General features: G+C 62.6%; 1 protein-coding gene across 10 annotated transcripts; it reads left to right on the top strand.

Annotated features, from left to right (window-relative positions):
* Nucleotides 1–143: 143 nt before the first annotated feature.
* Nucleotides 144–23220, top strand: PCNX3 (pecanex 3). 10 transcript variants are annotated; one of them, XM_060158626.1, is made up of 35 exons: nt 635–1802; nt 2174–2361; nt 2599–2698; nt 2822–2861; nt 2963–3058; nt 3283–4410; nt 4918–5041; nt 5124–5302; nt 5518–5608; nt 5990–6125; nt 7369–7511; nt 8313–8466; nt 8762–8794; nt 9072–9243; nt 9347–9457; nt 9824–9915; nt 10081–10190; nt 10370–10475; nt 10575–10667; nt 10841–10991; nt 12147–12291; nt 12643–12820; nt 13569–13677; nt 13838–13967; nt 14382–14440; nt 14540–14755; nt 15126–15379; nt 19435–19665; nt 19832–19935; nt 20241–20388; nt 20476–20706; nt 20781–21055; nt 21975–22108; nt 22196–22494; nt 22571–23220. In XM_060158626.1, exons 1-35 carry the CDS (start codon nt 1650–1652, stop codon nt 22763–22765), a joined length of 6108 nt encoding a protein of 2035 aa, XP_060014609.1. In that variant the 5' UTR covers nt 635–1649; the 3' UTR covers nt 22766–23220. The 10 variants fall into 10 exon arrangements, 9 of the variants coding, with proteins under 9 accessions (XP_060014615.1, XP_060014609.1, XP_060014611.1 ...); XM_060158628.1 differs by having other exon boundaries at nt 636–1802; nt 2599–2632; nt 7351–7511; XM_060158625.1 differs by having other exon boundaries at nt 636–1802; nt 5127–5302; nt 7351–7511.
* Nucleotides 23221–23311: the final 91 nt, after the last annotated feature.

Below are 23311 nucleotides of genomic sequence, written 5' to 3'. Positions count from 1 at the left end.
TTCTCCCTCCTGCAGGAAACAGCATCAGATGACGCGGGCGGGTAGCACCGCTCCCCTCCCAGAGGCTGCGGGGCGACTGGGCCTGGGAGTTCCCGGGTAGGCGGGCAATGAGAGGCAGAAGGTGGGGAAGGGTAGCCCCGATCCCCCATGACAGCAGGTTTAGGGTCCAAGTTGGTTTCTACTAAGGACGGGCCATCCCCACTCTCTACATCCGCATCAGCAAAATTGGGGCAAAGAACCGGGCTTGGGAGAGGGGCAAACCCGAGTTTGATCTTGGCTCCGAAGTTGCAGGGCTGTGTGACCCATCCTCTCTACGCCTCATTCTCTTCGTATGTGAAACTGGGGCCTGAAGCTCAGCTTTGCAGAGCTAGTGGGATGGGGGTGCGTAAGACAAGGAGGACGGAACTGGCTGCACCTCGAGCTCTTGGAACGAGTTGTCTAAGGCTCTCCTCTTTCCCTCACCTGGGAAACAATCCACTTATTCATGCCTCTTCCCCATGAAGGGGCGGAAACCTGAAACTGCGGTCAAGAAATTTGCTCAGTGATTGGATTCAGAATAGCTAAACCGCCCTTGTAACTGCTGGATTGACCCCAATTGCCTTGAGCCTGTCACTTTAAGAAAAACGACGCTATCCTACTTCGACTATTCCTGCCTGTTCTTGGAGGATCGCTCTCTACAATCTTAAGTCTGAGCTCTGACCTGGAAGTAGAGGTAGCACGTGAGGTTTCAGGTCCATCGCTAATAAGGGCGGACCTAGAGGGGCGTGCTCTCGTAGCGAACTGTCGCTTTAGCCAAGGGAGATCCGCGCCTCCATCCTCTACCCCGCCTCTTGTAACTCAGTGGGAGAATTTTGCGCCAGTTAACTCCGCCGTTACTCGATGGCCCCTCAACTATCCCTTGGGTTCCGCCCAGTGGTCTCCGCTAGATTGGCAACGTTTAGGTGTGCGCATGCGCCCAAGCGCTTCTGCCTTTCGGACCGTCCCTTCCCTTAGACCTGAACTTTGCGCACGCCCAAAGGACTCTCCCGCTTCTTAGCGCTCCACCACTTCCCTGCGCTTGCGCATTCAAGCCGCCAGGTTTTCCTTTTCCGGGTCCCAACTGGGCTCGTTGGGCGCATGCGCCACTGCAGGTTGGCGGCTCGCGGCTCCTTTTTCCGGCCTCCCCCTTGGGCCGGCTCCCGCAGAAGCGGGGCGAGCGCGGAGCCCAAAACGAGTGACCTGTGACCCCGGAAGTGGACCTCAGGGTACCAGGGCTTTCCCCGGGCCGGAACCGAGGGAGCCGTCGCCTGCACCCCCAGAGCATCCACCCCACGCCCACCTCTGGATGCCGCCGACGGGTGCCCGGCCCTTGCCCTGCGCCTGCCTGCCGGCCCGGCCCTTGGGAGCAGATCTGGGCCGGGGGTGGGGGCCCGGACCCCGCCTCTGATGCGTCTCCACCCCCGCGCCTGGGTCTCGCACCGCTGACTGCCCGGGCCGGCCCCGCCCCCTGCTCGCACCCTAGCCCCACCGACCTCTCTTCTCCGCTGGGGGAGGCCATGGCGTGAGCGCGAGGCCGGGCCCCGGGGCCCTCGGGCGCCACGCGGGGCATGGGCCGGGGGCCGCCCCCATGAGGGTCCCGGGAGGAGGGCGCGCGCAGCAGCGGCGGGGCCATGGGGTCGCAGGTATTGCAGATCCTGCGCCAGGGGGTGTGGGCTTCGCTCACCGGCGGTTGGTTCTTCGACCCGCACCAGAGCACCTTCTCCAACTGCTTCCACCTCTATGTCTGGATCTTCCTGCTCACCTTTCCTTTCTTGCTGTACATGGTGAGACGCTGCCGCCACCTGTAACTCCCGCCGGGGAAAGGGAGGGCAGATGTCACGGAGGGGTGCAACCTGGCAGGGATTCTGGGCTGTGGCTTGGGCACTAGGATGTAGGAAGAGGACTCAGTGCAGAGTTTGGAGTGTGTGGAGGAGAGGCCAAAATTTTCTGGCCTGGGTGACCTTGAGACCCTCACTTCGTTTCTTTCCAGTTAGAAAGAAGACAGGGCCCTCCGGCAGGGCTTTCTTACTAGTTGTGTGCAGGGGCGATGAAGTCCTGTTGTGAATTTGTGAATCCTAGCTTTGACTGTGGCGTTAGGTCCACCCCACGGGGGCAGGGCTGTGTGAAGAGGGACCTGACTTGCTGCCACCTCCAGGTCCTGCCCCCCAGCTTGATGGTGGCTGGTGTGTACTGCCTTGTGGTGGCTGTCATCTTCGCTGCCATCAAGACTGTGAACTATCGGCTGCATGCTATGTTCGACCAGGGCGAGATTGTGGAGAAGCGCAGCTCTACCATGGGGGAGCCAGAGGAAGAGCCTGCCCAGGGGGACGGCAGTCTGCCCAGGTGGGGCGAGGCAGGGCCTGTGTTGGAAATGGAGGGTCCTTGGTGCCTGGGCCTGAGCTCTGGAGGATGGAGAAGGGGCTTAGGGAACATTGGGTCCAAGAACGGTTGAACGTTCTATGGTTGGCCCTGGATTCATCAGGGGGATCTTTGTGGAGAGTAGAGCGATGGGGATGTTGGGAGAAGTACTATATGAAGAGGGGGGGTTAGCTGAAAGCTACTGTTCTTTTCCACTGCTAGGGATCCTGGAGTGGAAATGACAGTATTTCGAAAAGTGAGTTCCACACCCCCCGTACGCTGTAGTTCTCAGCATTCCGTGTTTGGCTTCAACCAGGTCTCGGTGAGTGGTCCTGGCCCTCTCCCTTCCCCACTCCTCTCCTGAGAGCCTGTCCCCAACATGGGTATGTCCTGAACCTACTTTTTGCCCTGTTTGCTCTTTCGTACTTTTTTTTCTATTGCTCAGGAGTTGCTGCCCCGGATGGAGGACTCTGGGCCCCTCAGAGGTAGGTGGCTGCTGTTCAGAGCTGAAGGTGGTGGTGTGGAGTAGGGGATGGCGCGTGGAGGCCTTGAGGTCCTGCTGACGCCTCTGGGGCTGTGGTTGCAGACATCAAGGAGCTGGTGCGGGAGCAGGGCAGCAACAACGTGATCATGACCTCTGCCGATCGAGAGATGCTGAAGCTAAGCTCACAGGAGAAGCTGAGTGAGTGGGCATGTTGGCGAGAGCCTGGGGAGAAGACTATCTGTCTTGTCTTTGAGTCACCCCAACTTTTACTTCCCTGGGCTCTCTGTGTTCTCTCAGATTGGATCTCCTCAGTGTCTTGCCCCACTGGGTTCTCAGAAAGTGGGGCCATAGGACCCCTTCAGCCACCGGTCCCTTTTGTAGAATGCCATTCTGTCGTCTTCTGTCTTCTTGTGTTCTGATAGTTGGAGACCTCCCCCAGACGCCTCCAGGGGCTGCCCCAGACCCATCTCTCCCCAGCACGGACTCCTCAGAACGTTCTCCCCTGGCTGGAGATGGCGCCCCCTGGAGTGGGAGCAGCGTGGCTGACACTCCCATGAGCCCCCTGCTGAAGGGGAGCCTCAGCCAGGAGCTGAGCAAGAGCTTCCTGACGCTGACCCGGCCCGACCGGGCCCTGGTGAGGACCAGCAGTCGACGGGAACACCGCCGCGGAGCGAGCGGCTACCAGCCCCTGGACCGGCGGGGCTCGGGTGAGCCCACACCCCAGAAAGCCGGCTCCTCAGATTCCTGCTTCAGTGGCACTGACAGGGAAACGTTGAGCAGCTTCAAGAGCGAGAAGACCAACTCGACCCACCTGGACAGCCCCCCCGGTGGGCAAGCCCCCGAGGGCAGCGACACAGACCCACCCTCGGAGGCAGAGCTGCCCGCTTCACCAGATGCTGGGGTCCCGTCAGATGACACACTGCGTTCCTTTGACACAGTCGTAGGAGCAGGGACGCCTCCGGGCCCGGCTGAGCCGCTCCTCGTTGTACGGCCCAAGGACTTGGCCCTGCTGCGGCCTAGCAAACGGCGGCCACCTGTGAGAAGACACTCCCCCGCTGGCCGTGCCCCTCGGCGGCCGCTGCTGGAAGGCGGGGGCTTCTTCGAGGACGATGACACCAGCGAGGGCAGTGAACTGAGCCCGGCCTCCAGCCTCCGGTCCCAGCGCCGCTACAGCACCGACAGCTCCTCGTCCACTTCCTGCTATTCCCCTGAGAGTTCTCGGGGTGCGGCGGGGGGGCCCCGGAAACGACGGGCCCCCCACGGGGCTGAGGAGGGGACGGCTGTGCCTCCCAAGCGGCCCTATGGGACCCAGCGGACGCCTAGTACCGCCAGCGCCAAAACGCACGCCCGCGTGCTGAGCATGGACGGGGCAGGGGGTGATGGCCTGAGGGGCCCCCTGGCTGGCTCCAAGGCTGAGCTGGAGGTCCAGGCGGGGGTGGAGCTGGCAGCCGGTGAGCCCGCTGTGCTGCCCGCCGAGGCCCGCCGGGGACCTGCGGCCAACCAGCCTGGCTGGCGGGGGGAGCTGCAGGAGGATGGTGCTGTGGGGGGAGGTGAGTGCCGGCTCCAGAGCTGGGGGGAGGCGAGCTCGGTAGGGACGTGGGTTTGGGCCAGGGGCAGCTGGAGTGGACCTGGTCAGCCTCTGTCTCAGGCAGCAGATGGACAAGGACGCAGCGACCTAGTGACGTTGGCTGCCAGGCGCCTCAGATGAGCAAGGCTGGAGTGGTGAGGAGATCGAGGCAGAGACCTCAGGCACCTGGCTCCAGGTCCTGCAGGTAGCACCTGGGCCTCTGCTCTTTGAGGACTCTGAGGAGCCACGCTCATCCTCCCGGGTCGCCAGTGGGGCAGAGCAGATCATGTCCTTGTTTCCGCATGTGGAAACTGAGGCCCGCGTGGTTAGGTGACCTGGCTGGGCCACAGAGGTGGGATGCGGTTGGACTAGGCCTGACCTTTAGCTCCATCCATGCAGGGGCATCTGTCTCCCCTCCTCCCCCAACCCTCCCTCAGGCTCTGTCCAAGCCTCTGTCACTTATGCTCGGGGGGCCTCTCTCTCTGGTCAGCTGCCGAGGAGACTGGCAAGCGGGACCGCTCAAGCAGCGTGAGGCGGGCACAGGCCATCCGGAGGCGTCACAATGCCGGCAGCAACCCTACCCCCCCCGCCTCGCTCATGGGCTCGCCGCCCAGGTGAGCACCTGCCGGCTGCTTGGACGGGAGTGGGGGCCGGCTGGCTCTAAGGGGTGCTGACCATGAGCCGACCCCTCCCCAGCAGCCTGCAGGAAGCTCAACGGGGCCGGGCTGCCTCCCATTCCCGGGCGCTGACGCTGCCCTCTGCCCTGCACTTCGCCTCCTCGCTGCTGCTCACTCGGGCCGGTGCCAACGTGCACGAGGCCTGCACCTTTGACGACACTTCCGAGGGTGCTGTGCACTACTTCTATGACGAGAGCGGTGAGCCCCTCCCCCGGTCCGTGGCCAAGCCTCTTTCTCTTCCGCTGAGGGTCGTGGTCCCAGCAGCTGTGCTCTTGGTGCCCAGGGGCTGGGCTGCCATCCAGGGGAACCCAGCAGAGGGTTTTCCTCACTTGATGGCCCTGGTGCCCACTTGGGTTGGGCCTCGGTGCTCCTGTCCCTGACAGGCTGCCTTGTGTCCCACACTTGTGCCCCAGGCGTGCGGCGTTCCTACACCTTTGGCCTGGCTGGAGGTGGCTACGAGAACCCTGTAGGGCAGCAGGGGGAGCAGGCAGCCAATGGTGCCTGGTGAGTCTCCAAGCTTGGGCTCTCCCGACCCAGCAGCCAATGGGCTGCCATTTCTGGGGAATTTTCTGTCTTCCTTCTTTGGGCTGGGCAGGGGCAGCTCAGACCTCTAGGAGGAGAGGAGGGTGGGCGGCGGTGAAGGGTGGACCTGCAGGGATCCCTGAGGTCTCTGGTTCCTCAGCACTTCCAAGCAGGAGGCTTCCAGGGTCTTCCAGGACCTGGGAGGGAGGCACTCCTGCCACCTGACTCCTCTGGACACCCCTGCGCTCCTGGGTATTGGAGCAGCTCCCTTGGGCCCCCAGTCATGGCCTGGCCTTGGCCTCGACCCCATTCCAGTCCCAGCCTCACCCACAGCCCCGACCCTCACGGCCGCTGTTCCCACAGGGACCGCCACTCGCATTCCTCCAGCTTCCACTCGGCTGATGTCCCAGAGGCGACAGGTGGCTTGAACCTGCTACAGCCGCGGCCCGTGGTCCTGCAGGGCATGCAGGTGCGCCGAGTGCCCCTGGAGATCCCAGAGGTGAGGAGCCAGCATCGGGGAAGGAGTTGCAGGGGGTGGGGTACAGACCACCAAGCATCCACCCAGGCACCAGGAGGGACAGGTCACCCTGAGTGAGGGCTCCAGGGGCCCTGAGATAGCTGTCTTGACCTTTGATGGCCAGCACAGGGTGCACAGGTCCTGGACCTGAATGGCTCAAGGAGTCGCTTATTTATTTACTCGTTCAACGTACATGCCTGGAATAGTTTTGTTTGCCCTGGAGGGGCCCACAGTTAGTGGGGACGGTGGGTGCTAGCAGTGGCACTTGCAGAAGGGGCAGTTGAGCTCGCCTGGCAGTGGCAGTGCTGCCTCCTGTGCTGGGCGCCTGACGTGGGGTGTCTTGAGACATGCTGTTCGAGCTTGTCCGTCTCAGCAGAGCTAGCAAGAGCGCCACCTTTTGTTCCTGAAAGCGTCCTGACGTGGGCAATAACTGATGTGGTTGGCCAGGGAATAACAGAAGTACTAGGGATGTGTGAGACACAGACTCAGAGTTAAACGACAGTCGTGAAAGTAGCACCCACACACCCAGGGCCACAGAGAGGCCACGGGCAGCGCCCAGAAGCCCCACGTGCCCCTTCCTGACGTGATTATTCTCCTGACGGTCACGTGGGATAGCAGTGTTATCCTTCCACAGCCGAGGGTCTCCACCAGAGGCAGGGGCCCTGCTGCTGGGCTCTCCAGAGCCCAGCACAGGGACAGGCTCGTAGTTGTATCCCGTAAACACTTGTTGAATTAAAGACACGAGAAGCCCAAAGAGGTTAAGAAGTTGGTCCGGGGCCTCGCAGTGCTGGCACCGGCACCGAGGCCCGTCCTCAGGGCTGGCGCTCCGTGTGCTCCAGGGTGGGGGGTCTGAGTGACCCTGAGGGCTCTGTCTGGGAGGAGGGTAGTGTTTGTGCTGGCTCCTGAAGGATAAGGTGGATTTCTCTGAGCCCAGGAAGAGACGGGAGATGCTGCCTGAGTGGGGAAGACAGACGCAGGAGCTAGTAATCCTGGCGTCCAGCAGCCCTGGAAGCCCCCACGGCCACTGAGCCCCGTCCTGGGAAGCTGTAGGAAGGAGTAGGCCCTTGGATGGAGGGTCAGGGCAGGCCGCGGGGCTGCTACATGGTGGGGACTTTCTGTGGTGACCAGCCAGTGTGTGCTGGGGGGTGGCAGTGGACCACGGGGGCGGGGGGTGCGGGGCTGATGGCCGCGGCCATGGGGACCGCAGTTTGACCTGCTGGACCAGGACTCCCTGCACGAATCCCAGGAGCAGACACTGATGGAGGAGGCGCCGCCCCGGGCCCAGCACAGCTACAAGTACTGGCTTCTTCCCGGCCGCTGGACCTCTGTGCGCTACGAGCGGCTCGCCCTGCTGGCCCTGCTGGACCGGTGAGCACCCACCCCCTCATCCCCCAGTCCTTGATCGTCCCTGGCCCCTGGCCTTCCAGACTCTGAACGTGTGGAGGCTGTCATGGCAACAGAGAACCTACCTGCTGGGGTCGCTGAGGGTGTGTGGAGAGCTGGAGTCTGCAGTGGGGTTTCTTCAGGTGCTTCTGGGTGCAGAGGGGCGGCCGAGGGGGTGGTGCTCTGGTCGCTCCTCTCCCAGAGCTTTGCTGGAGACGTTGTTCCTGTTCAATGTGTCGTTTTTTATTTGCTTCCGGGTGAGTGTCAAGTAAATTGAATCCTGTACCCTGAAAGAGCTAACGAACCATCTGTCTTAGCTTTCCGTGTTTTCGGGAGGAAACTGAGGCCCAGAAAGCGAGAGAGATCAGATGGCGTTTGTTGTCGGGGTGGATGGTTTGGGCCTGGAACCTGTCCCGGCTCCCTGTGTTCTGGGTTTCTCCCGGCGCTGTGACCGGTGTTTGGGGGGCATCGTCTGTGTGCGTAGCATAGCGAGTGGGAGCCGGAGATGGGCAGATGCCAGAGTGGTGGCACCTGAGGCCTCAGGGTCTGGAGGGGGCAAAGACTGGGATCGGGATGCGGGATAGCAGTGGAGTGGCTTCCTGGAGCGGGTGCCGCCTGGCCCTGGCCCTGAGAGGGCATAGCTTCACATACTCAGGATGGCGGCTGGCGTGGACACCGGCCTGGACATGGGCCTCTGTGGCTGGCTCCTGTTTCCCCCATCCCCTAACCCCATGCCCCACCAGCAGGTGAGGAGGTGGGTGTGCTCTGACCCTGCTGTCTCTCCAGGACTCGGGGGCTGGTGGAGAACATTCTCGGTGTCGGTCTGAGCAGCCTCGTCGCCTTCCTGGGCTACCTGCTTTTGCTCAAGGGCTTCTTCACCGACATCTGGGTCTTCCAGTTCTGCCTGGTCATCGCCTCCTGCCAGTATTCCCTGCTGAAGGTCAGGCCTGGCTTCCTGGGTCTCTTCCCTGCCATCTCTTCCCAGATGCACCCCCCTTCCCAGGACCCCTCTTGAGCGGGTTGAGCTTGAAACCCGCTCGAAAGCAGTTAAGATGCTTCAGATCCCCTGTAGCCACCCCCCATCCTACAAATGAGAGAACTGAAGCTCAGGACGGTTCAGGGGCCTGCCCTGGTCATTCATAAGGGCCCAGAAGTGGAATCAAACAGATCCTGGGGCCTCTGACCCTCCCGTGGGCGCTGGCTCTCATCAGCAGTGTCGCTCTTGTCTCTTCCAGAGTGTCCAGCCTGACGCAGCATCCCCCATGCACGTGAGTACCAGCAGAGCAGCACCTTTCCCCGCCAGGCTCAGGCCTGGGTCCTGGGCGGGACTGAGACCAGGTGGGGAGGGGGTCGGGTGGGGGAGAGGCAGGGCTCCCTCAACCACCCCCATCACCCCTAGCTCCTTGGTCCTTCTGCCCCCAGCATGCCAAGCTTTCTATCTTGGACCCAGGGCCAGGCACGGGACACATGAGCGTGCGTGTGTGCACGTACAAGTAGGGTGTTCAGTGGGGGAGGCCTGGCTCCTCACAGGCCCCCCCTCCCCAGGGCCACAACTGGGTGATCGCATACAGCCGGCCTGTCTACTTCTGCATCTGCTGTCTGCTCATCTGGCTGCTGGACGCCCTGGCCTCAGCTCAGCCTTTCCCGCCCGTCTCCCTCTACGGCCTCACGCTCTTCTCCGCCTCCTTCTTCTTCTGCGCCCGTGATGTAGCCACTGGTAAGGCCGGGCAGGGTTGAGGTTGCCCAGGGAGCGAGGTCCCAGGGGTGGGCCGAGGGGCAGCCTGCAGGCTGACCGGGCCTCCGCTTCCCCTCCCCGCCAGTGTTCACCTTGTGCTTCCCGTTCGTCTTCCTCCTGGGCCTCCTGCCCCAGGTGAACACCTGTCTCATGTACCTGCTGGAGCAGATAGATATGCACGGCTTTGGGGGCACAGGTATGGGGCCCACGGGTGGCTCGGGGGTGTGGGGGCCGTGCGGGGCCCAGGAGGGGCTGTGGATTGTGGCTGCGGCTCTGGCCGCTCACTGAGCCTTCTCCCGCGGCGACATGGTGGATTCCGAGAGCCCATCTCTTCCCCTCCCCTCCCCTCCCCTCCCCTCCCCTCCCCTCTTGTCTCCTCCGCAGGCAAGTGGTTTAAACCCAAGAATGCCAGGGGTTCCGAAGGCCTCTCCGGGCTGGGGGGAGCCGAGAACAGTGGGCTGGGGACGGGGTCTGGGGGAGTTGAGGGGCAGCGGGGGGCAGTGGGGTGGGCGGCCGGCAGGTGGGAGCTGGGCTTTACTAAAGGCTGTCGCTCACCTCGCAGCCGCCACCAGCCCCCTCACTGCGGTCTTCAGCCTCTCGCGCAGCTTGCTGGCTGCTGCCCTGCTCTACGGCTTCTGCCTCGGAGCCATCAAGGTAGGGAAGCCCAGGGGGTTGGTGGCGGGCATACTGGAGCCCAGGGCGTTGTTGGGACAGGGCTGTGAACTGGGCTCAGCAGTGGCTTCTCCCACGGTTGGGGGACCGCCCTCCGCCACCACGCATATCCTCATCCCCTCTGACCAGCATGGGTTCTCTTCCCAGACTCCTTGGCCAGAACAGCACGTCCCCGTCCTTTTCTCTGTCTTCTGTGGCCTCCTGGTGGCGCTGTCCTACCACCTAAGCCGGCAGAGCAGTGACCCCACCGTGCTCTGGTGGGTGCCCGCATGTACCTGTCCGTGTGCGCACGTGTATACGTGTTTGCGTGCGTCTGTGCGTGTGTGTCTGTGCATGTGCCTGTCACCACCTGACATGGCAGGGGTTGGGGGGGTGTCTGTGGGAGGAGGGGCAGCCTCCCCAGACCCAGGCCCCTGACTCTTCTCATGCCCCCCAGGTCTCTGATCCGGAGCAGGCTCTTCCCTGAGCTGGAGGAGCGGAGCTTGGAGACGGCCCGCGCCGAGCCCCCAGACCCACTGCCAGACAAGATGCGTCAGTCAGTGGTGAGGACCGGCAGCGTCAGGGTCTAGTCTTGGGGTGCGGGGGTGTGGTCAGCCACTGGGTGGCGGGGACACCCAAGCTGGTGTTTCCTGACCCTGCAGCGCGAGGTCCTGCACTCTGACCTGGTGATGTGTGTGGTGATTGCTGTGCTCACCTTTGCCATCAGCGCCAGCACCGTCTTCATTGCCCTGAAGGTTCGTGTGCCGCAGGCCACCCCTCCCCCTCCCCCACCTCAGTTTCCGCCCCTGAGGGCCTGGGCAGCCGTGGCCTCACGTCCTTCTCTGCCCCTGGCTGACCTGCACCAGGTGGCTCCGTGGCCCTGTGGCCTGGTTCCCTTGGCTGAGCCTTCCGCCTCTCCCTCTTGCAGTCCGTGCTGGGTTTTGTGTTGTATGCGCTGGCTGGGGCCGTGGGCTTCTTCACCCATTACCTGCTGCCGCAACTCCGCAAACAGCTGCCCTGGTTCTGCCTGTCACAGCCCGTGCTGAAGCCGCTGGAGTACAGCCAGTATGAAGTGCGCGGTGAGTGCCCCCCGCCCCGGGCTGGGACCCCTCCACCCCTCCTGCCCTGATTTCCAGTGGCCCTGCAGCCTGATGGTAGCACAGGCCTCGCAGCTCAGAGTGCCGGCAGGGGGCAGCCTCTGCCCACACCTCCCCGTCCGCTCTGGCACTGGCCCTGCGGCCCCTTCACTGCCCTCTGTACCCGCTCCTGCGCCCGCATCAGCCCATGCCTCACTTTCACCCTGCCTGCTTTGCCCTTTTCCTACCTGCCTCGCAGTCTCTGAGGAGATGGGAGAAGTAGAACTCCAGGACCTTAAAGGGACACGTTGTCGAGAATTACAAGCTGGCTACCAACGAACTACATCAGCCTGGCATGCGTTTTTACTTGGATTCTGCAACACAAACACCCCTGAGCCTATATTTAAACACCTGGATTTGTTTACTCTTTTTTTTTTTCTTTAATATTTATTTGTGTATTATTTTCGCTGCTCCGGGTCTTAGTTGCGGCACACGGGATCTTCACTGCGGCTTGTGGGATCTTTAGTTGCAGCATGCAGACTCTTAGTTGCGGCATGCATGTGGGATCTAGTTACCCGACCAGGGATCAAACCTGGGCCCCCTGCATTGGGAGCGCAGAGTCTTACCCACTGGACCGACAGGGAAGGCCATAAACATCTGGATTTGTTATGCAAAGGTCCACGTGCCTTTGTTTTCATAGACAATGAAGGATTTTGCCCACTGGGCCAGCATCTCCATGTGGCTGAAGTCAGCTCGAGCCAAGTGGCAGGGGCCCCTTCAGAAGGGCCCTGAGGCTGAGGATCACTGTGCACTTGGGCCTCACCCTGCCCGCCCTGGCTCCGGTGGGCACCTGGGGTGTCGTCATCAGCCTTTATTTCACAGACAGCCGACTGGGCAGAGCACCTGCCCTGAGCCCCCAACACACCCGACCTGGGCCTCATCGGCCTCATTGCCCTCATCTGGGCTGCCAGAGATCAACCACCTGCCCCGCAACCGCTCAGAGTCTTTAGGGACCCAGAATGCCACATCCCCACGTCCTGGGGTGTGCCGTCTGTCCAGGTTCCTTTGGAGAGCACACCTATCCTGCCCCGTGGTTGGAGGGGAATGCGGAGGACCCGGTGCTAGACAGCAGTCCCACTTTTCCACCTTCCGTTGCAGGTGCTGCCCAGGTGATGTGGTTTGAGAAGCTGTACGCCGGCCTGCAGTGTGTGGAGAAGTACCTCATCTACCCTGCTGTGGTGCTCAACGCCCTCACAGTGGACGCCCACACGGTCGTCAGCCACCCGGACAAGTTCTGTCTCTAGTGAGGACCGCCAGCCCCCTGCCATCCCACTGTCTACATCTCCGTGTGACACAGGGGGAAACTGAGGCCCAGAGAGGGAAGGACACCTGCCTCAGTTGCCCAGCAAGCTTAAGTAGGCCCCCAGCTCCTGACACCCTTTCCGGTGAAGCAGCTGCCTCTTCAAGAGCAGATGTGTCTCTCCAGTGTGTCTGAAGGGGGTGACCTCTTTAGAGAGCAGAGATGAAGAGGCACCGGCCCAGAAGAGCAGGGGCCTGCCCAGCAGAGCCCAGGCCAGGGCCAGCAAGGGATGGGCACCCACACCCACCGTGCCGAGTCTCCGCCCAGTGCCTAACGCCCACCCCTCGCCCACAGCTGCCGGGCGCTGCTGATGACCGTGGCTGGGCTGAAGCTGCTGCGCTCAGCTTTCTGCTGCCCACCCCAGCAGTACCTGACCCTGGCCTTCACTGTCCTGCTGTTCCACTTCGACTACCCGCGCCTCTCCCAGGGCTTCCTGCTCGACTACTTCCTCATGTCCCTGCTCTGCAGCAAGGTGAGACTGTGCAGCAAGACTCCAGGCTGTGCAGCGGGAGCAGGCCTCTCGTGCCTCGGTGCGGGAGACCTTCCCCAGCCCACGTTAGCCACGCTGGGGGCCTTCGCAGCGGCTCCTGGCGGGGCAGCGAGCATGCTGAGGTTTAAAGTGGGTAAGTGATTTGCCTCAGGTCTCCTGGAGCATTGGTGGTCAGCTGGGATTTGAAAAGGACCGTTCCCCGGCTCTGTGCTGGAGTCTGCAGTGGTGCCTGCAGGGCGACCCCAGCGCAGGCCTGAGCTTTCAGCTCACTCATGTGGGCGTTCTAGTCTGGTTTCTGGCCTGACCCAGGATGGTGGCGATCCAGACTGTGTCCCCCTCTGAGGGCAGGGCCTGTGACTGGCTCTTAACTCTTCGTACCACAGTTGAGGCCCAGCCTCATTGCTGAGAGTGGCGTGGCCTGAGCAAGTCTGCTCTACCTTCTCGAATCTCAGTTTTCCCATCTGAGAAATGGGACAGCAGTAGGGGGCTCCCGGAGTGGTTCTACGAATTAAATGGCTAACGCCCCCTTGGTTGCTTTGTCTGGAGCTGCTGATGGTATCAGGGGCTTTGAGGCAGGTCCAGAGTGTAAGAGCTGGGAGTGATCTTGAGCTTGACTCCCATGTAGGCAGCAAGTGGCGTAGCCCCAAGGCTCTGAGTGGGTACTTGGTGGACCCCCCCTCTCTGTGAGTGATCTGCGTATCTTTTACCTTCCCCCCTTCCAACCCTGCAGCTGTGGGACCTGCTGTACAAGCTGCGTTTTGTGCTGACCTACATCGCGCCCTGGCAGATCACGTGGGGCTCGGCTTTCCACGCTTTTGCCCAGCCATTCGCCGTGCCACGTACCCAGCCTGCCGCCTGCTGCCTGGGCGCGGGTGTGCAGGGAGGACCGTGGCCTGGATGGGGCTGGGGGCCGCCAGGCGGGTTGGCACGGGGTGGGGGGCTAGTGAGGGAGGCCGGGGAGGGTCCTGCGTGCCTGCCACCTCCTTGACTCGTGCCCAGACTCGGCCATGCTGTTCGTTCAGGCCCTGCTCTCCGCGCTCTTCTCCACGCCGCTCAACCCCCTGCTGGGTAGCGCCGTCTTCATCATGTCCTACGCACGGCCCCTCAAGTTCTGGGAGCGCGACTACAAGTGAGTCTCGTGGGCCACAGAAGCGAGTGCCGGGGGCGTCCCTGAGAGGGACTTGACAGGGGAGCGGGATGGCTGCACCGGGGGGCAGGTTGCTGGGAGACGGGAAGGAGTTTGGAGCCCAGGCTGGGTGGGGTGCCGTGGGCTTCGGCGAGGTGGCTGACCCAAACGAGGCAAAACTCGAGCCAGGCCGAGGCCTCGGGCTCACACCCTGCTTCCTGGCTGTGTGGTCCCGGGTGAGTCCCCTCATGTCCCTGAGCCTCAGCCTCCCCCTCTGTCACGGGGCTGTCGTGGCGTCTGCCTCGGGGTGCAGGGGTGCGGGTTCGGGGGGGAGGTGCTTGGGGCTGGCGGCAGCAGTCGTTAGCCCTGGGCAGCGTCGCCCTCTCGGCCACGCGTGGTGTCGCTCTCTCTGAACAGCACTAAACGTGTGGATCATTCCAACACCCGCCTGGTCACGCAGCTGGACCGGAACCCTGGTGTGTACCCGCCATCGGGGGCTTTCGGGCGGGGCCTTCCTGGAGGGAGCCTTGCTCACGTGTCACGGTGTCCATCTGTCCGTCCATTCTGGGTTCCAGGAGCTGATGACAACAACCTCAACTCGATCTTCTACGAGCACTTGACTCGCTCGCTGCAGCACACGCTGTGTGGGGACCTGGTGCTGGGCCGCTGGGGCAACTACGGCCCCGGCGACTGCTTTGTTCTGGCCTCCGACTATCTCAACGCCCTGGTGCACCTCATCGAGGTGGGCAATGGCCTCGTCACCTTCCAGCTGCGTGGCCTCGAGTTCCGGGGTGAGTCGCGGGGCCGAGTTTGACAGCGTGTCGGGGCTGGACTCTAGCCCTGCTCTGCTCCGGTTTGCTGGGGCCCTTGAGCAAGGGGCTCTCCCCGCCGGGCCTGGGTTTCCTAGTCCGAGCAGTGAGGTGGCAGGCTGTCTCCGGCCCAGCCCCGTCCCTGCCCTGACTGCGGCAGGTCTGTAGCGACCCAGTTCCACCCATCGCGGCCACTGGGAGTCAGGAGGAGAAAGGGGCTTGTTTGTTAACCGGTTCACTTAATAATGGTTACTTGCGTCGCATCTCGGGGAGGTGCCTGGGCACTGTCTGGGGAGGAGGTAGGCTGGGGTGTCCCTGTGGCCCCCTGACTGGAGCCCCCCCTTCCCCGCAGGTACGTACTGCCAGCAGCGTGAGGTGGAGGCCATCACAGAGGGCGTGGAGGAGGATGAGGGCTGCTGCTGCTGCGAGCCTGGCCACCTGCCGAGGGTCCTGTCCTTCAATGCCGCCTTCGGGCAGCGCTGGCTGGCCTGGGAAGTGACGGCCAGCAAGTACGTGCTGGAGGGCTACAGCATCAGCGACAACAACGCTGCCTCCATGCTGCAGGTCTTCGACCTCCGCAAGATCCTCATCACCTACTACGTCAGGGTACGGGGGCAGGTGGCTGGGGGGCAGGGGTCCCCACCGGTGACTGCCCACTGGCCAGGAGCATCCCGAAGGCCATCTTCTGGATCCCTGGGGGAAGCAGAGGCCTCAGAGAGTTTAATCAGCCTCCAAAGTGTCAGTGTGGGACAGGGGGCCTCAGAGGCCCATGTGACTCTCTGACGGTGGGGAGCCCGGGGCGGCGGGCCCCCTGTCACCCTCCTCCAGGAGGCTCACGTGGGGCGGTGAGTCCTGGGGGCCGGTGGGCAGCACGTGCACAGATCCTCTCTCTGGGAGGGGCATTGCTGATGCCAGCCTTCAAGACCACCAGCCCCGCCCCACGCCCCCCCAGTACAGAGTGACGATAACAGGAGCAGCGGTGGCGGGAACGACAGTCGTAGGAGCAGCCGCCAAGCAGCGGTGCTCACTGAGGGCTGGGCTCTGCCAGGCACCTCTCCTGGGCTGCGTGGAGCCCGCCACACCCTCCAGGAGAGGTCCCGCTGCCTCAGGTGCGGACAGCGACTTGCCTGAGGCCCTAGAATCAGGAGAAAGTGCCAGAGCTAGGCTTAGCCCAGGCCTGGTCCTCGCTGTCTCAGCCTGGGCACGCCAAGCCAGGCCTGGTCCTCGCTGTCTCAGCCTGGGCACGCCAAGCCAGGCCTGGTCCTCGCTGTCTCAGCCTGGGCACGCCAAGCCAGGCCTGGTCCTCGCTGTCTCAGCCTGGGCACGCCAAGCCAGGCCTGGTCCTCGCTGTCTCAGCCTGGGCACGCCAAACCAGGCCTGGTCCTCGCTGTCTCAGCCTGGGCACGCCAAGCCAGGCCTGGTCCTCGCTGTCTCAGCCTGGGCACGCCAAGCCAGGCCTGGTCCTCGCTGTCTCAGCCTGGGCACGCCAAGCCAGGCCTGGTCCTCGCTGTCTCAGCCTGGGCACGCCAAGCCAGGCCTGGTCCTCGCTGTCTCAGCCTGGGCACGCCAAGCCAGGCCTGAGGGTCTCGAGGCCTATGGTGATGTGGCAGGGGGTTGGTGAGGCACGGTGTGGGGTCCGAAGGCAGCCGTGGATTGGGTTCTGGGAAGCTTAAAGTATCGCCTTCTTTGCTGTGCCTGTCAACCCCCTTGAGAAGTGGGGATTCTCGCAGTTCTGTGAGGTGGCAGGGATGATGAGGGCGCTACAGGAGTGGGGTGAGTAGGGGCTCATAGGTCCCCTCACGCTCTCTTAGCATCTTCCCTGGGGCTTGTCGTGGGCCCAGACGGGGTGGCCTGTTGGAGTCCAGGTGAGCCTGCCCACCTGAGGTTCTCTCTAGGGCAGTCCTGTGCATCCCCTAGCTGTCCTTCACTGCCAGTGGGCACCCCATCTGTGTCGCTTGTCAGAGAAACTGCACTTTCTCTGCTGTGGATGTTTCCACCTGTCCACTCCTAGGGAAGGGCTTGTGAGCCTGCCCCATACTTGTCGTCACCAAGAAAGAGGCTGTGGTCCAGAAAAAGGCATTCCCAGCCGCAGGTCACCCAGGGGTTACGGTCCTGTCCACCTTCCTCTCCCCATCTCCTGAGAGGTGCTCCTGCCCAGGTCTCCCCACTTCCTCCCTCTCGGCCAGTGTAGGCTTCTCGTGGCGGTGCAGCAGACCCCAGCCAGGCCCCCGGCTAGCAGGCTGAGATGAGCGCCGCCCCTGTCCAGCTTCTTGAGGGGAAGCCGACTTGCCGCAGCTGCCTCAAAGGCTGGGCAGAATCACGGCCGTGTGGAGGCGCCTGGAGGACCCAGGGAAGGCTCTGCCCAGGATGGAGTGTGGGCTGAAGTTTGGAAGGATGAATGGGGGCTGCTGAGGCGGGGCCTGGGGGGAGGCAGGTGTGCAGGGCAGCCCCACGGGCCTGGGGCAGTTCAGGGATGTGTCCCATCCAGCCCTGGGCTTGGCAGACCAGGCGGAGCCTTCCTGTGCAGATTTAGCCCCCCTTGGCGCCTCCTACCTTGTCCTTCGTGGAAGTCACTGAGTGCAGTTGCGTGAGAGATTCAGTGCAACTCCCGTGGCCACGGAGACACTGGCCCTCACATCCACCTGCAGCCAAGCCTTGGGGTACTCTTAGCATTTCCAAGCCCAGGCACATTCATTCTGCTGTTTGATTCTTTTTTTTTTTTTTTTTGCGGTACGCGGGCCTCTCACTGTTGTGGCCTCTCCCGTTGCGGAGCACAGGCTCCGGACGCGCAGGCTCAGCGGCCATGGCTCACGGGCCCAGCCGCTCCGCGGCATGTGGGATCTTCCCGGGCCAGGGCACGAACCCGTGTCCCCTGCATCGGCAGGCGGACTCCCAACTGCTGCGCCACCAGGGAAGCCCCTGTTTGATTCTTTTAGTAACTCTTGGAAGAGGCAAGGTCAGTGTAACAGGTCCCTTTCACAGTTGAGAAAACTGAGGCTCACAGACCCATCCTTGCAGTTAGGTGGGATGAAGGCAGAAAAGGTGCCACAGTCGTGATGCTTATGAGGATTCAGTGAGCTGCCCCACGTGAGACACGGAGCAGAGCCACTGAGCTGCCAGCAAATGCTTGCAGGCGGGCGCTGTTACTCCTGAGAACCACCCTCAGGGCTGGGCCCCAGGATTGCTGGTTCCGTAGAACACCACGTGGTTGTGCAAGTGAATGGAGCACTTCTGTGTGCCAGGCCAGCTCCTCCCCCAGTCCCCAAAGTTTTTTTTTCTGGTTCTTCTTGGGGGCTGCGGAGATGCCCTCTGAGCAAGAAGGTCAGTCTGGAGCCAGTCTGCCTGGAGCCCAAGCTGCCCCACAGCCCTCCTGCCCCCATTCACCCCGTTAGGCTCCTGGTGCCCCTTCCTCTTGGTAAGGGGGCCACCCAGCCTTCCCCAGACTGCCCACTTACCTGCCACAGCCGAGGCAATGCTGGGGCCAGGCTCCCAGCTACCAGGCAAGCTGCTGTATGCCGGGAACCGAACTGGTGAGGCTCCACCTATAGCCATGGCCTCCAGGTGTCCCCACCATCACCACCCAGGGAGCTATCTGAGGCCCTTGGCTCTTCCTGGCTTGTACTGTGGCCGTTTTGCCCAGGCTCTTAGCCTTTCCATGTCCTACCAGAGCCACCCTGCTGGACTCCCGTACTGCCTAGGTGCCCTCTGTTCATGGCCAGCTGCGCCAGCCTCCCCAGCTCTGGACTTCCCACCCTTTCCCCAGGCAGAAGCCCATCCCGTTGGCTCCATCCCAGGGCAGCACACAGAATCCCAGTAACCTCACTGGCTGCCAGCTGCCGGCCTCACACTGCCCATCCATGCTGGCTGTGTCAGCTGCCTACTTCCAAGAGCTCCTCTGCATTTGCCCAAACCCCTGCTTAGAAGCCAGCAGAATCTCTTAAAGGGTCCAGGAGCCCCGGACTTTGGGCACAGATGCCGTGCCTCTGGCTTTTTTCTGAGGGGAAGCCCTGTGGCCGTCACACTTAAGCTGCCTCAAGGGGCCCAAGACCTAGGGGCACTTAGGCCCCACTGGCCTGCAGGCAGCCCCATGACCTTAGGCTGACCTTCCGGGGCCTCTGAGGTCTGGATGCCACAGCATCGTGGTATTGTGGTGCTGGCCAGCTCACCCTGCCCTGCTGTGTAATTGCGGGCAAGTCTGTCGTCTGTCTGGGCCTCAGTTCCCCTTACAAACAGGTCAGGAGGGAAGGGCAAGCGTCCGAGCACTTGCCACAGTGCACCACCCTCCAGGGGACGCTCCGTGAGGAGGACTGCTTCCTGTCAACTTTCCCCTTCCCCCTCCCTGGCCGAGAGAAGGGCAGCAGACTTGCCTGTGGGTCTTCAGGGAGCTGAGATGGGACACAGGATGGGCGTCCCGGGAAGCTGACTTCAGCTCAGTCTAAGGGAGAAACCTCTTTTTTTTTTGGCCACTCCGCATGCCTTCTGGGGTCCTGATTCCCTGACCCGAGATCGAACCCCTGGCTTTGGCAGCGAAAGCATGGAGCCCTAATCACTGGACCGCCAGGGAATTCCCGCGGAGAAGCCTCTTCACCCTGACGCTGTCTCCTTCAGTGGCCGGGGCAAGGGCGCTCCCCCAGGCACTGACCCCAGCCCTCTCCTCCCAGAGCATCATCTACTATGTGAGCCGCTCGCCAAAGCTGGACGCCTGGCTGAGCCACGAGGGCATCGCGACAGCCCTGCGTCCTGTGCGGGCACCTGGCTATGCTGACTCAGACCCCACCTTCTCACTGAGCGTGGATGAGGACTACGACCTTCGCCTCTCTGGCCTCTCGCTGCCCTCCTTCTGCGCCGTGCACCTGGAGTGGATCCAGTACTGCGCTTCTCGGCGCGGCCAGGTCCGGCCACCGCTACCCTGGGGCTGCCTTCTCCCCTCGGCCTCCCCCCTCCCCGTGCAGGTTCTTCTCACCCTCAGCCTCCCTTGGCCTGGGCCCCAGCCCCCACCCCAGGTTCCCTGTCCCAGGTCTGAGCTGGGCTCTGGGGACGGGGGTCCTTGTGCCGCAGCCTGTGGACCAGGATTGGAACTCGCCGCTGGTCACGCTGTGTTTTGGCCTGTGTGTGCTGGGCCGCCGGGCCCTGGGGACAGCTTCGCACAGCATGTCGGCCAGGTGAGTGCCCGCAAGTCCAGCCGGGCCTGTCGCTCTCCCCTCCTCTACCTCCATGAAGAGCTCTGGGCCTCTGGCCTCAGCCCCCAGGGGCCGCATCAGTCCTTCCTTCAGTGGTCTTTTATCCATGGTGACTTCGCCTGCTCCTCACCGCCCTGTGAGGGACATGGGCAGAGGTTGACCTCGTCAAGATGGCGAAACCAAGGCCCAGCATAAAGAGCCGACTCCGCTCTGACCACTGCACATAGAGGCAGAGCTCAGGAAGCCAGGAGCCCCCTGTGCATTCACCTCCCCCCCACCTTCCCCAGCCTGGAGCCCTTCCTCTACGGCCTGCACGCCCTGTTTAAGGGGGACTTCCGTATCACCTCCCCGCGCGACGAGTGGGTCTTTGCCGACATGGACCTGCTTCACCGCGTGGTGGCACCTGGGGTTCGCATGGCCCTCAAGCTTCACCAGGTAGGGAGAGGTGTGCCCAGGCAGGGTGGGGCGAGGTCTCTGCCCAGGCCAGGGGCCGCCGGCCTCAGCCCTCCGTCCTCCCCGCAGGACCACTTCACGTCCCCAGATGAGTATGAGGAGCCGGCCGCTCTGTATGATGCCATCGCAGCCAACGAGGAGCGGCTGGTCATCTCACACGAAGGCGACCCGGCCTGGCGCAGCGCCATCCTCAGCAACACGCCCTCGCTCTTGGCGCTGCGGCATGTCTTGGACGACGCCTCCGACGAGTACAAGATCATCATGCTCAACCGGCGCCACCTCAGCTTCCGTGTCATCAAGGTGGGGACGGCCGCTCGCCCGACCCGGCCCCCTTCCTGGCGCGGCCTCCTGACCCCCGCGTGTGGCCTCCGCAGGTGAACCGCGAGTGCGTGCGCGGCCTGTGGGCTGGGCAGCAGCAGGAGCTGGTGTTCCTGCGCAACCGCAACCCCGAGCGAGGCAGCATCCAGAATGCCAAGCAGGCGCTCCGCAACATGATCAACTCCTCCTGCGACCAGCCGCTGGGCTACCCCATCTACGTGTCGCCCCTCACCACCTCGCTGGCCGGCAGCCACCCCCAGCTGCGGGCATTGTGGGGCGGCCCCATCAGCCTGGGCACCATCGCCCGCTGGCTTCTGCGCAGCTGGGAGAGGTGAGCTCCGACCCCCCGCCTCTAGCCTGCAAGGCCGGGGTCACGGGGCAGGAAGCCGGGGCTCGGAGAGAGGAAGCGGCTCTCTCTGGGGTCTGACTGAGAAAGTGCTGGAGCCAGGATTGAGCCCCGAGAGCTGACCCCTTCCCCGAGCTGACCCCTTCCCCCGAGCTGACTCAACCGCACACCCCGCCCCCTCAGCCAGAGCTGAATGTGGCCTTTAGCCTGAAGCACCGTTGATGATGCTTCCCTTTTTTTTTTTTTTTTAAGGTTTATTTATTTATTTTATTTGTCTTTGGCTGTGTCGGGTCTTAGTTGTGGCACGTGCGATCTTCGTTGAGGAATGCGGGATCTTTTGTTGCAGCGTGTGGGCTTCTCTCTAGTTGTGGCGAGCGGGTTTTTCTTCTCTAGTTGTGACGCGCAGGCTCCGGGGCCCATGGGCTCTGTAGTTTGCGGCACTCGGGCTCTAGTTGAGGCGCGCGAGCTCAGTAGTTGTGGCACATGGGCTTAGTCGCCCTGCGGCATGTGGGATCTTAGTTCCCTGACCAGGGATCGAACCCGTGTCCCCTGCGTTGTAAGGTGGAATCTTTACTACTGGACCATCAGGGGAGTCCCCGATAAGCCCTCCCTTAAAAGCCCTGTAGGGACTTCCCTGGTGGTTCGGTGGTTAAGACTCTGTGCTTCCGCTGCAGGCGGTGCGGGTTCGATCCCTGGTCAGGGAATTAAGATCCCACATGCCACGCAGTACGGCCTTAAGGGGAAAAAAAAAAAAGCCCTGTGAAGCAGATGGCAAAAACCTTTTAGAAATAGGACTCTGGGTTCTGATATGGTAGGTGACCTGTCTTGGGTTGGGGACTTGTGCTTGTGAGGTCTTTGTATCTCCCACCCCCTACCAACCTCTTGTCCGCCTCCCATCCCCCAGGCTTCATAAGGGCTGTGGTGCCGGCTGCAACAGCGGCGGGAATGTGGATGACTCGGACTGTGGTGGAGGCGGAGGCTTGACCTCCCTCAGCAATAACCCCCCCTTGGCACACCCCACACCTGAGAACACAGCAGGTGAGCAGGCAGGGCCGCGCTGAACCGCTGAGTGGAGAGGGCAGCCTAGCCGACTGAAGTCTCTGCCTTCTTATCTGTCTCCCACAGGCGGTGGTGACCAGCCCCTCCCACCAGGCCCTGCCTGGGGCCCGAGGCCCTCCCTGAGTGGCTCTGGTGATGGGCGCCCCCCTCCTCTGCTGCAGTGGCCACCCCCTCGGCTCCCTGGACCATCCCCCGCTTCTCCTGCCCCCACTGAGGGTCCCAGGCCCTCAAGGCCCCCTGGCCCTGGCCTCCTTAGTTCTGAGGGTCCCAGTGGGAAGTGGAGCCTGGGGGGTCGGAAGGGGCTAGGGGGATCCGAGGGGGAGCCAGCCTCAGGGAGCCCTAAAGGAAGCACCCCCAAATCTCAGGTACGGTTCTTATGGGAAGGTCGGGTCCTGGGCAGCTCAGGTCTGCTCTCCTACCAACCTATCTCCCCTCCCTCAGGTGCCCCTAGACCTCAGCCTCAGCCCGGACATCAGCACCGATGCCTCGCCCCCCAGAGCAGTGCAGGATATTCCGTGCTTGGATAGCAGTGCTCCTGAGAGTGGCACGCCCACTGGGGCCCTGGGCGACTGGCCTGCCCCCGCTGAAGAGCGTGAGAGCCCAGCTGCCCAGCCCCTGCTGGAGCATCAGTACTGAGTGGCCTGGTGCCCTCTGGGTCCCAGCCCAGGATTCAGAAACTTGGACCCCCAGCCTTTGGCCCTTTCTGCTGGACCACAGAACTGAGTGGCTTTGGCTCCCACATGTGAACCCTGACCTCTGGCTGCCTTAGCCAGAGCACCAGAACTGAGTATCCCAGACCTCTGACCTTGGCCCCTGATCTCTCATCCTAATTCAGGGCCTGGGCTCCCCAAACTGAGGCAGGCAGCCTCCCAGCTGGGCCCTAAGAGCCAAACCCATGGGCTGGTCCTGCTTCAAGCCCATGGCCAGGACTGACTTGGCCCCTCGGCCTGCACTGCCTGCTGGGGTAGCCCCTTGGCCTTGGACTTGGGGCTGAAATGTGGGGAGGGGGGTTTCTTTTTCTTTTTTTTCTTTTTCTTTTTTTTTTTCGTGCTTCGGAGACACCAGAATTAATAACACTATTTTTGATTTTGGTTGGTAGTTTCTTCTTCCATCTGGGGGTGTTTGGGTGGAGGGTATATGAGCACAGAGAGGGGAATGGGCTATGATGAAGATCAAGGTTAG

This window comes from Lagenorhynchus albirostris, chromosome 9 (assembly GCF_949774975.1).
Source record: "Lagenorhynchus albirostris chromosome 9, mLagAlb1.1, whole genome shotgun sequence".
Classification (NCBI taxonomy): domain Eukaryota; kingdom Metazoa; phylum Chordata; class Mammalia; order Artiodactyla; family Delphinidae; genus Lagenorhynchus; species Lagenorhynchus albirostris.
This window is presented reverse-complemented; position numbering and strand designations above follow the sequence as displayed.

Excerpts from the sequence above, each read along its gene's own strand:
- PCNX3 (XM_060158623.1), top strand. The coding sequence starts at position 1,650 with ATGGGGTCGCAGGTATTGCAGATCCTGCGCCAGGGGGTGTGGGCTTCG. Across the intron at positions 5,609-5,989 it reads CAGGCAGCCAATGGTGCCTG|GGACCGCCACTCGCATTCCT; the intron begins GTGAGTCTCCAA and ends CTGTTCCCACAG. Across the intron at positions 9,244-9,346 it reads CGCCCGTGATGTAGCCACTG|TGTTCACCTTGTGCTTCCCG; the intron begins GTAAGGCCGGGC and ends CCTCCCCGCCAG.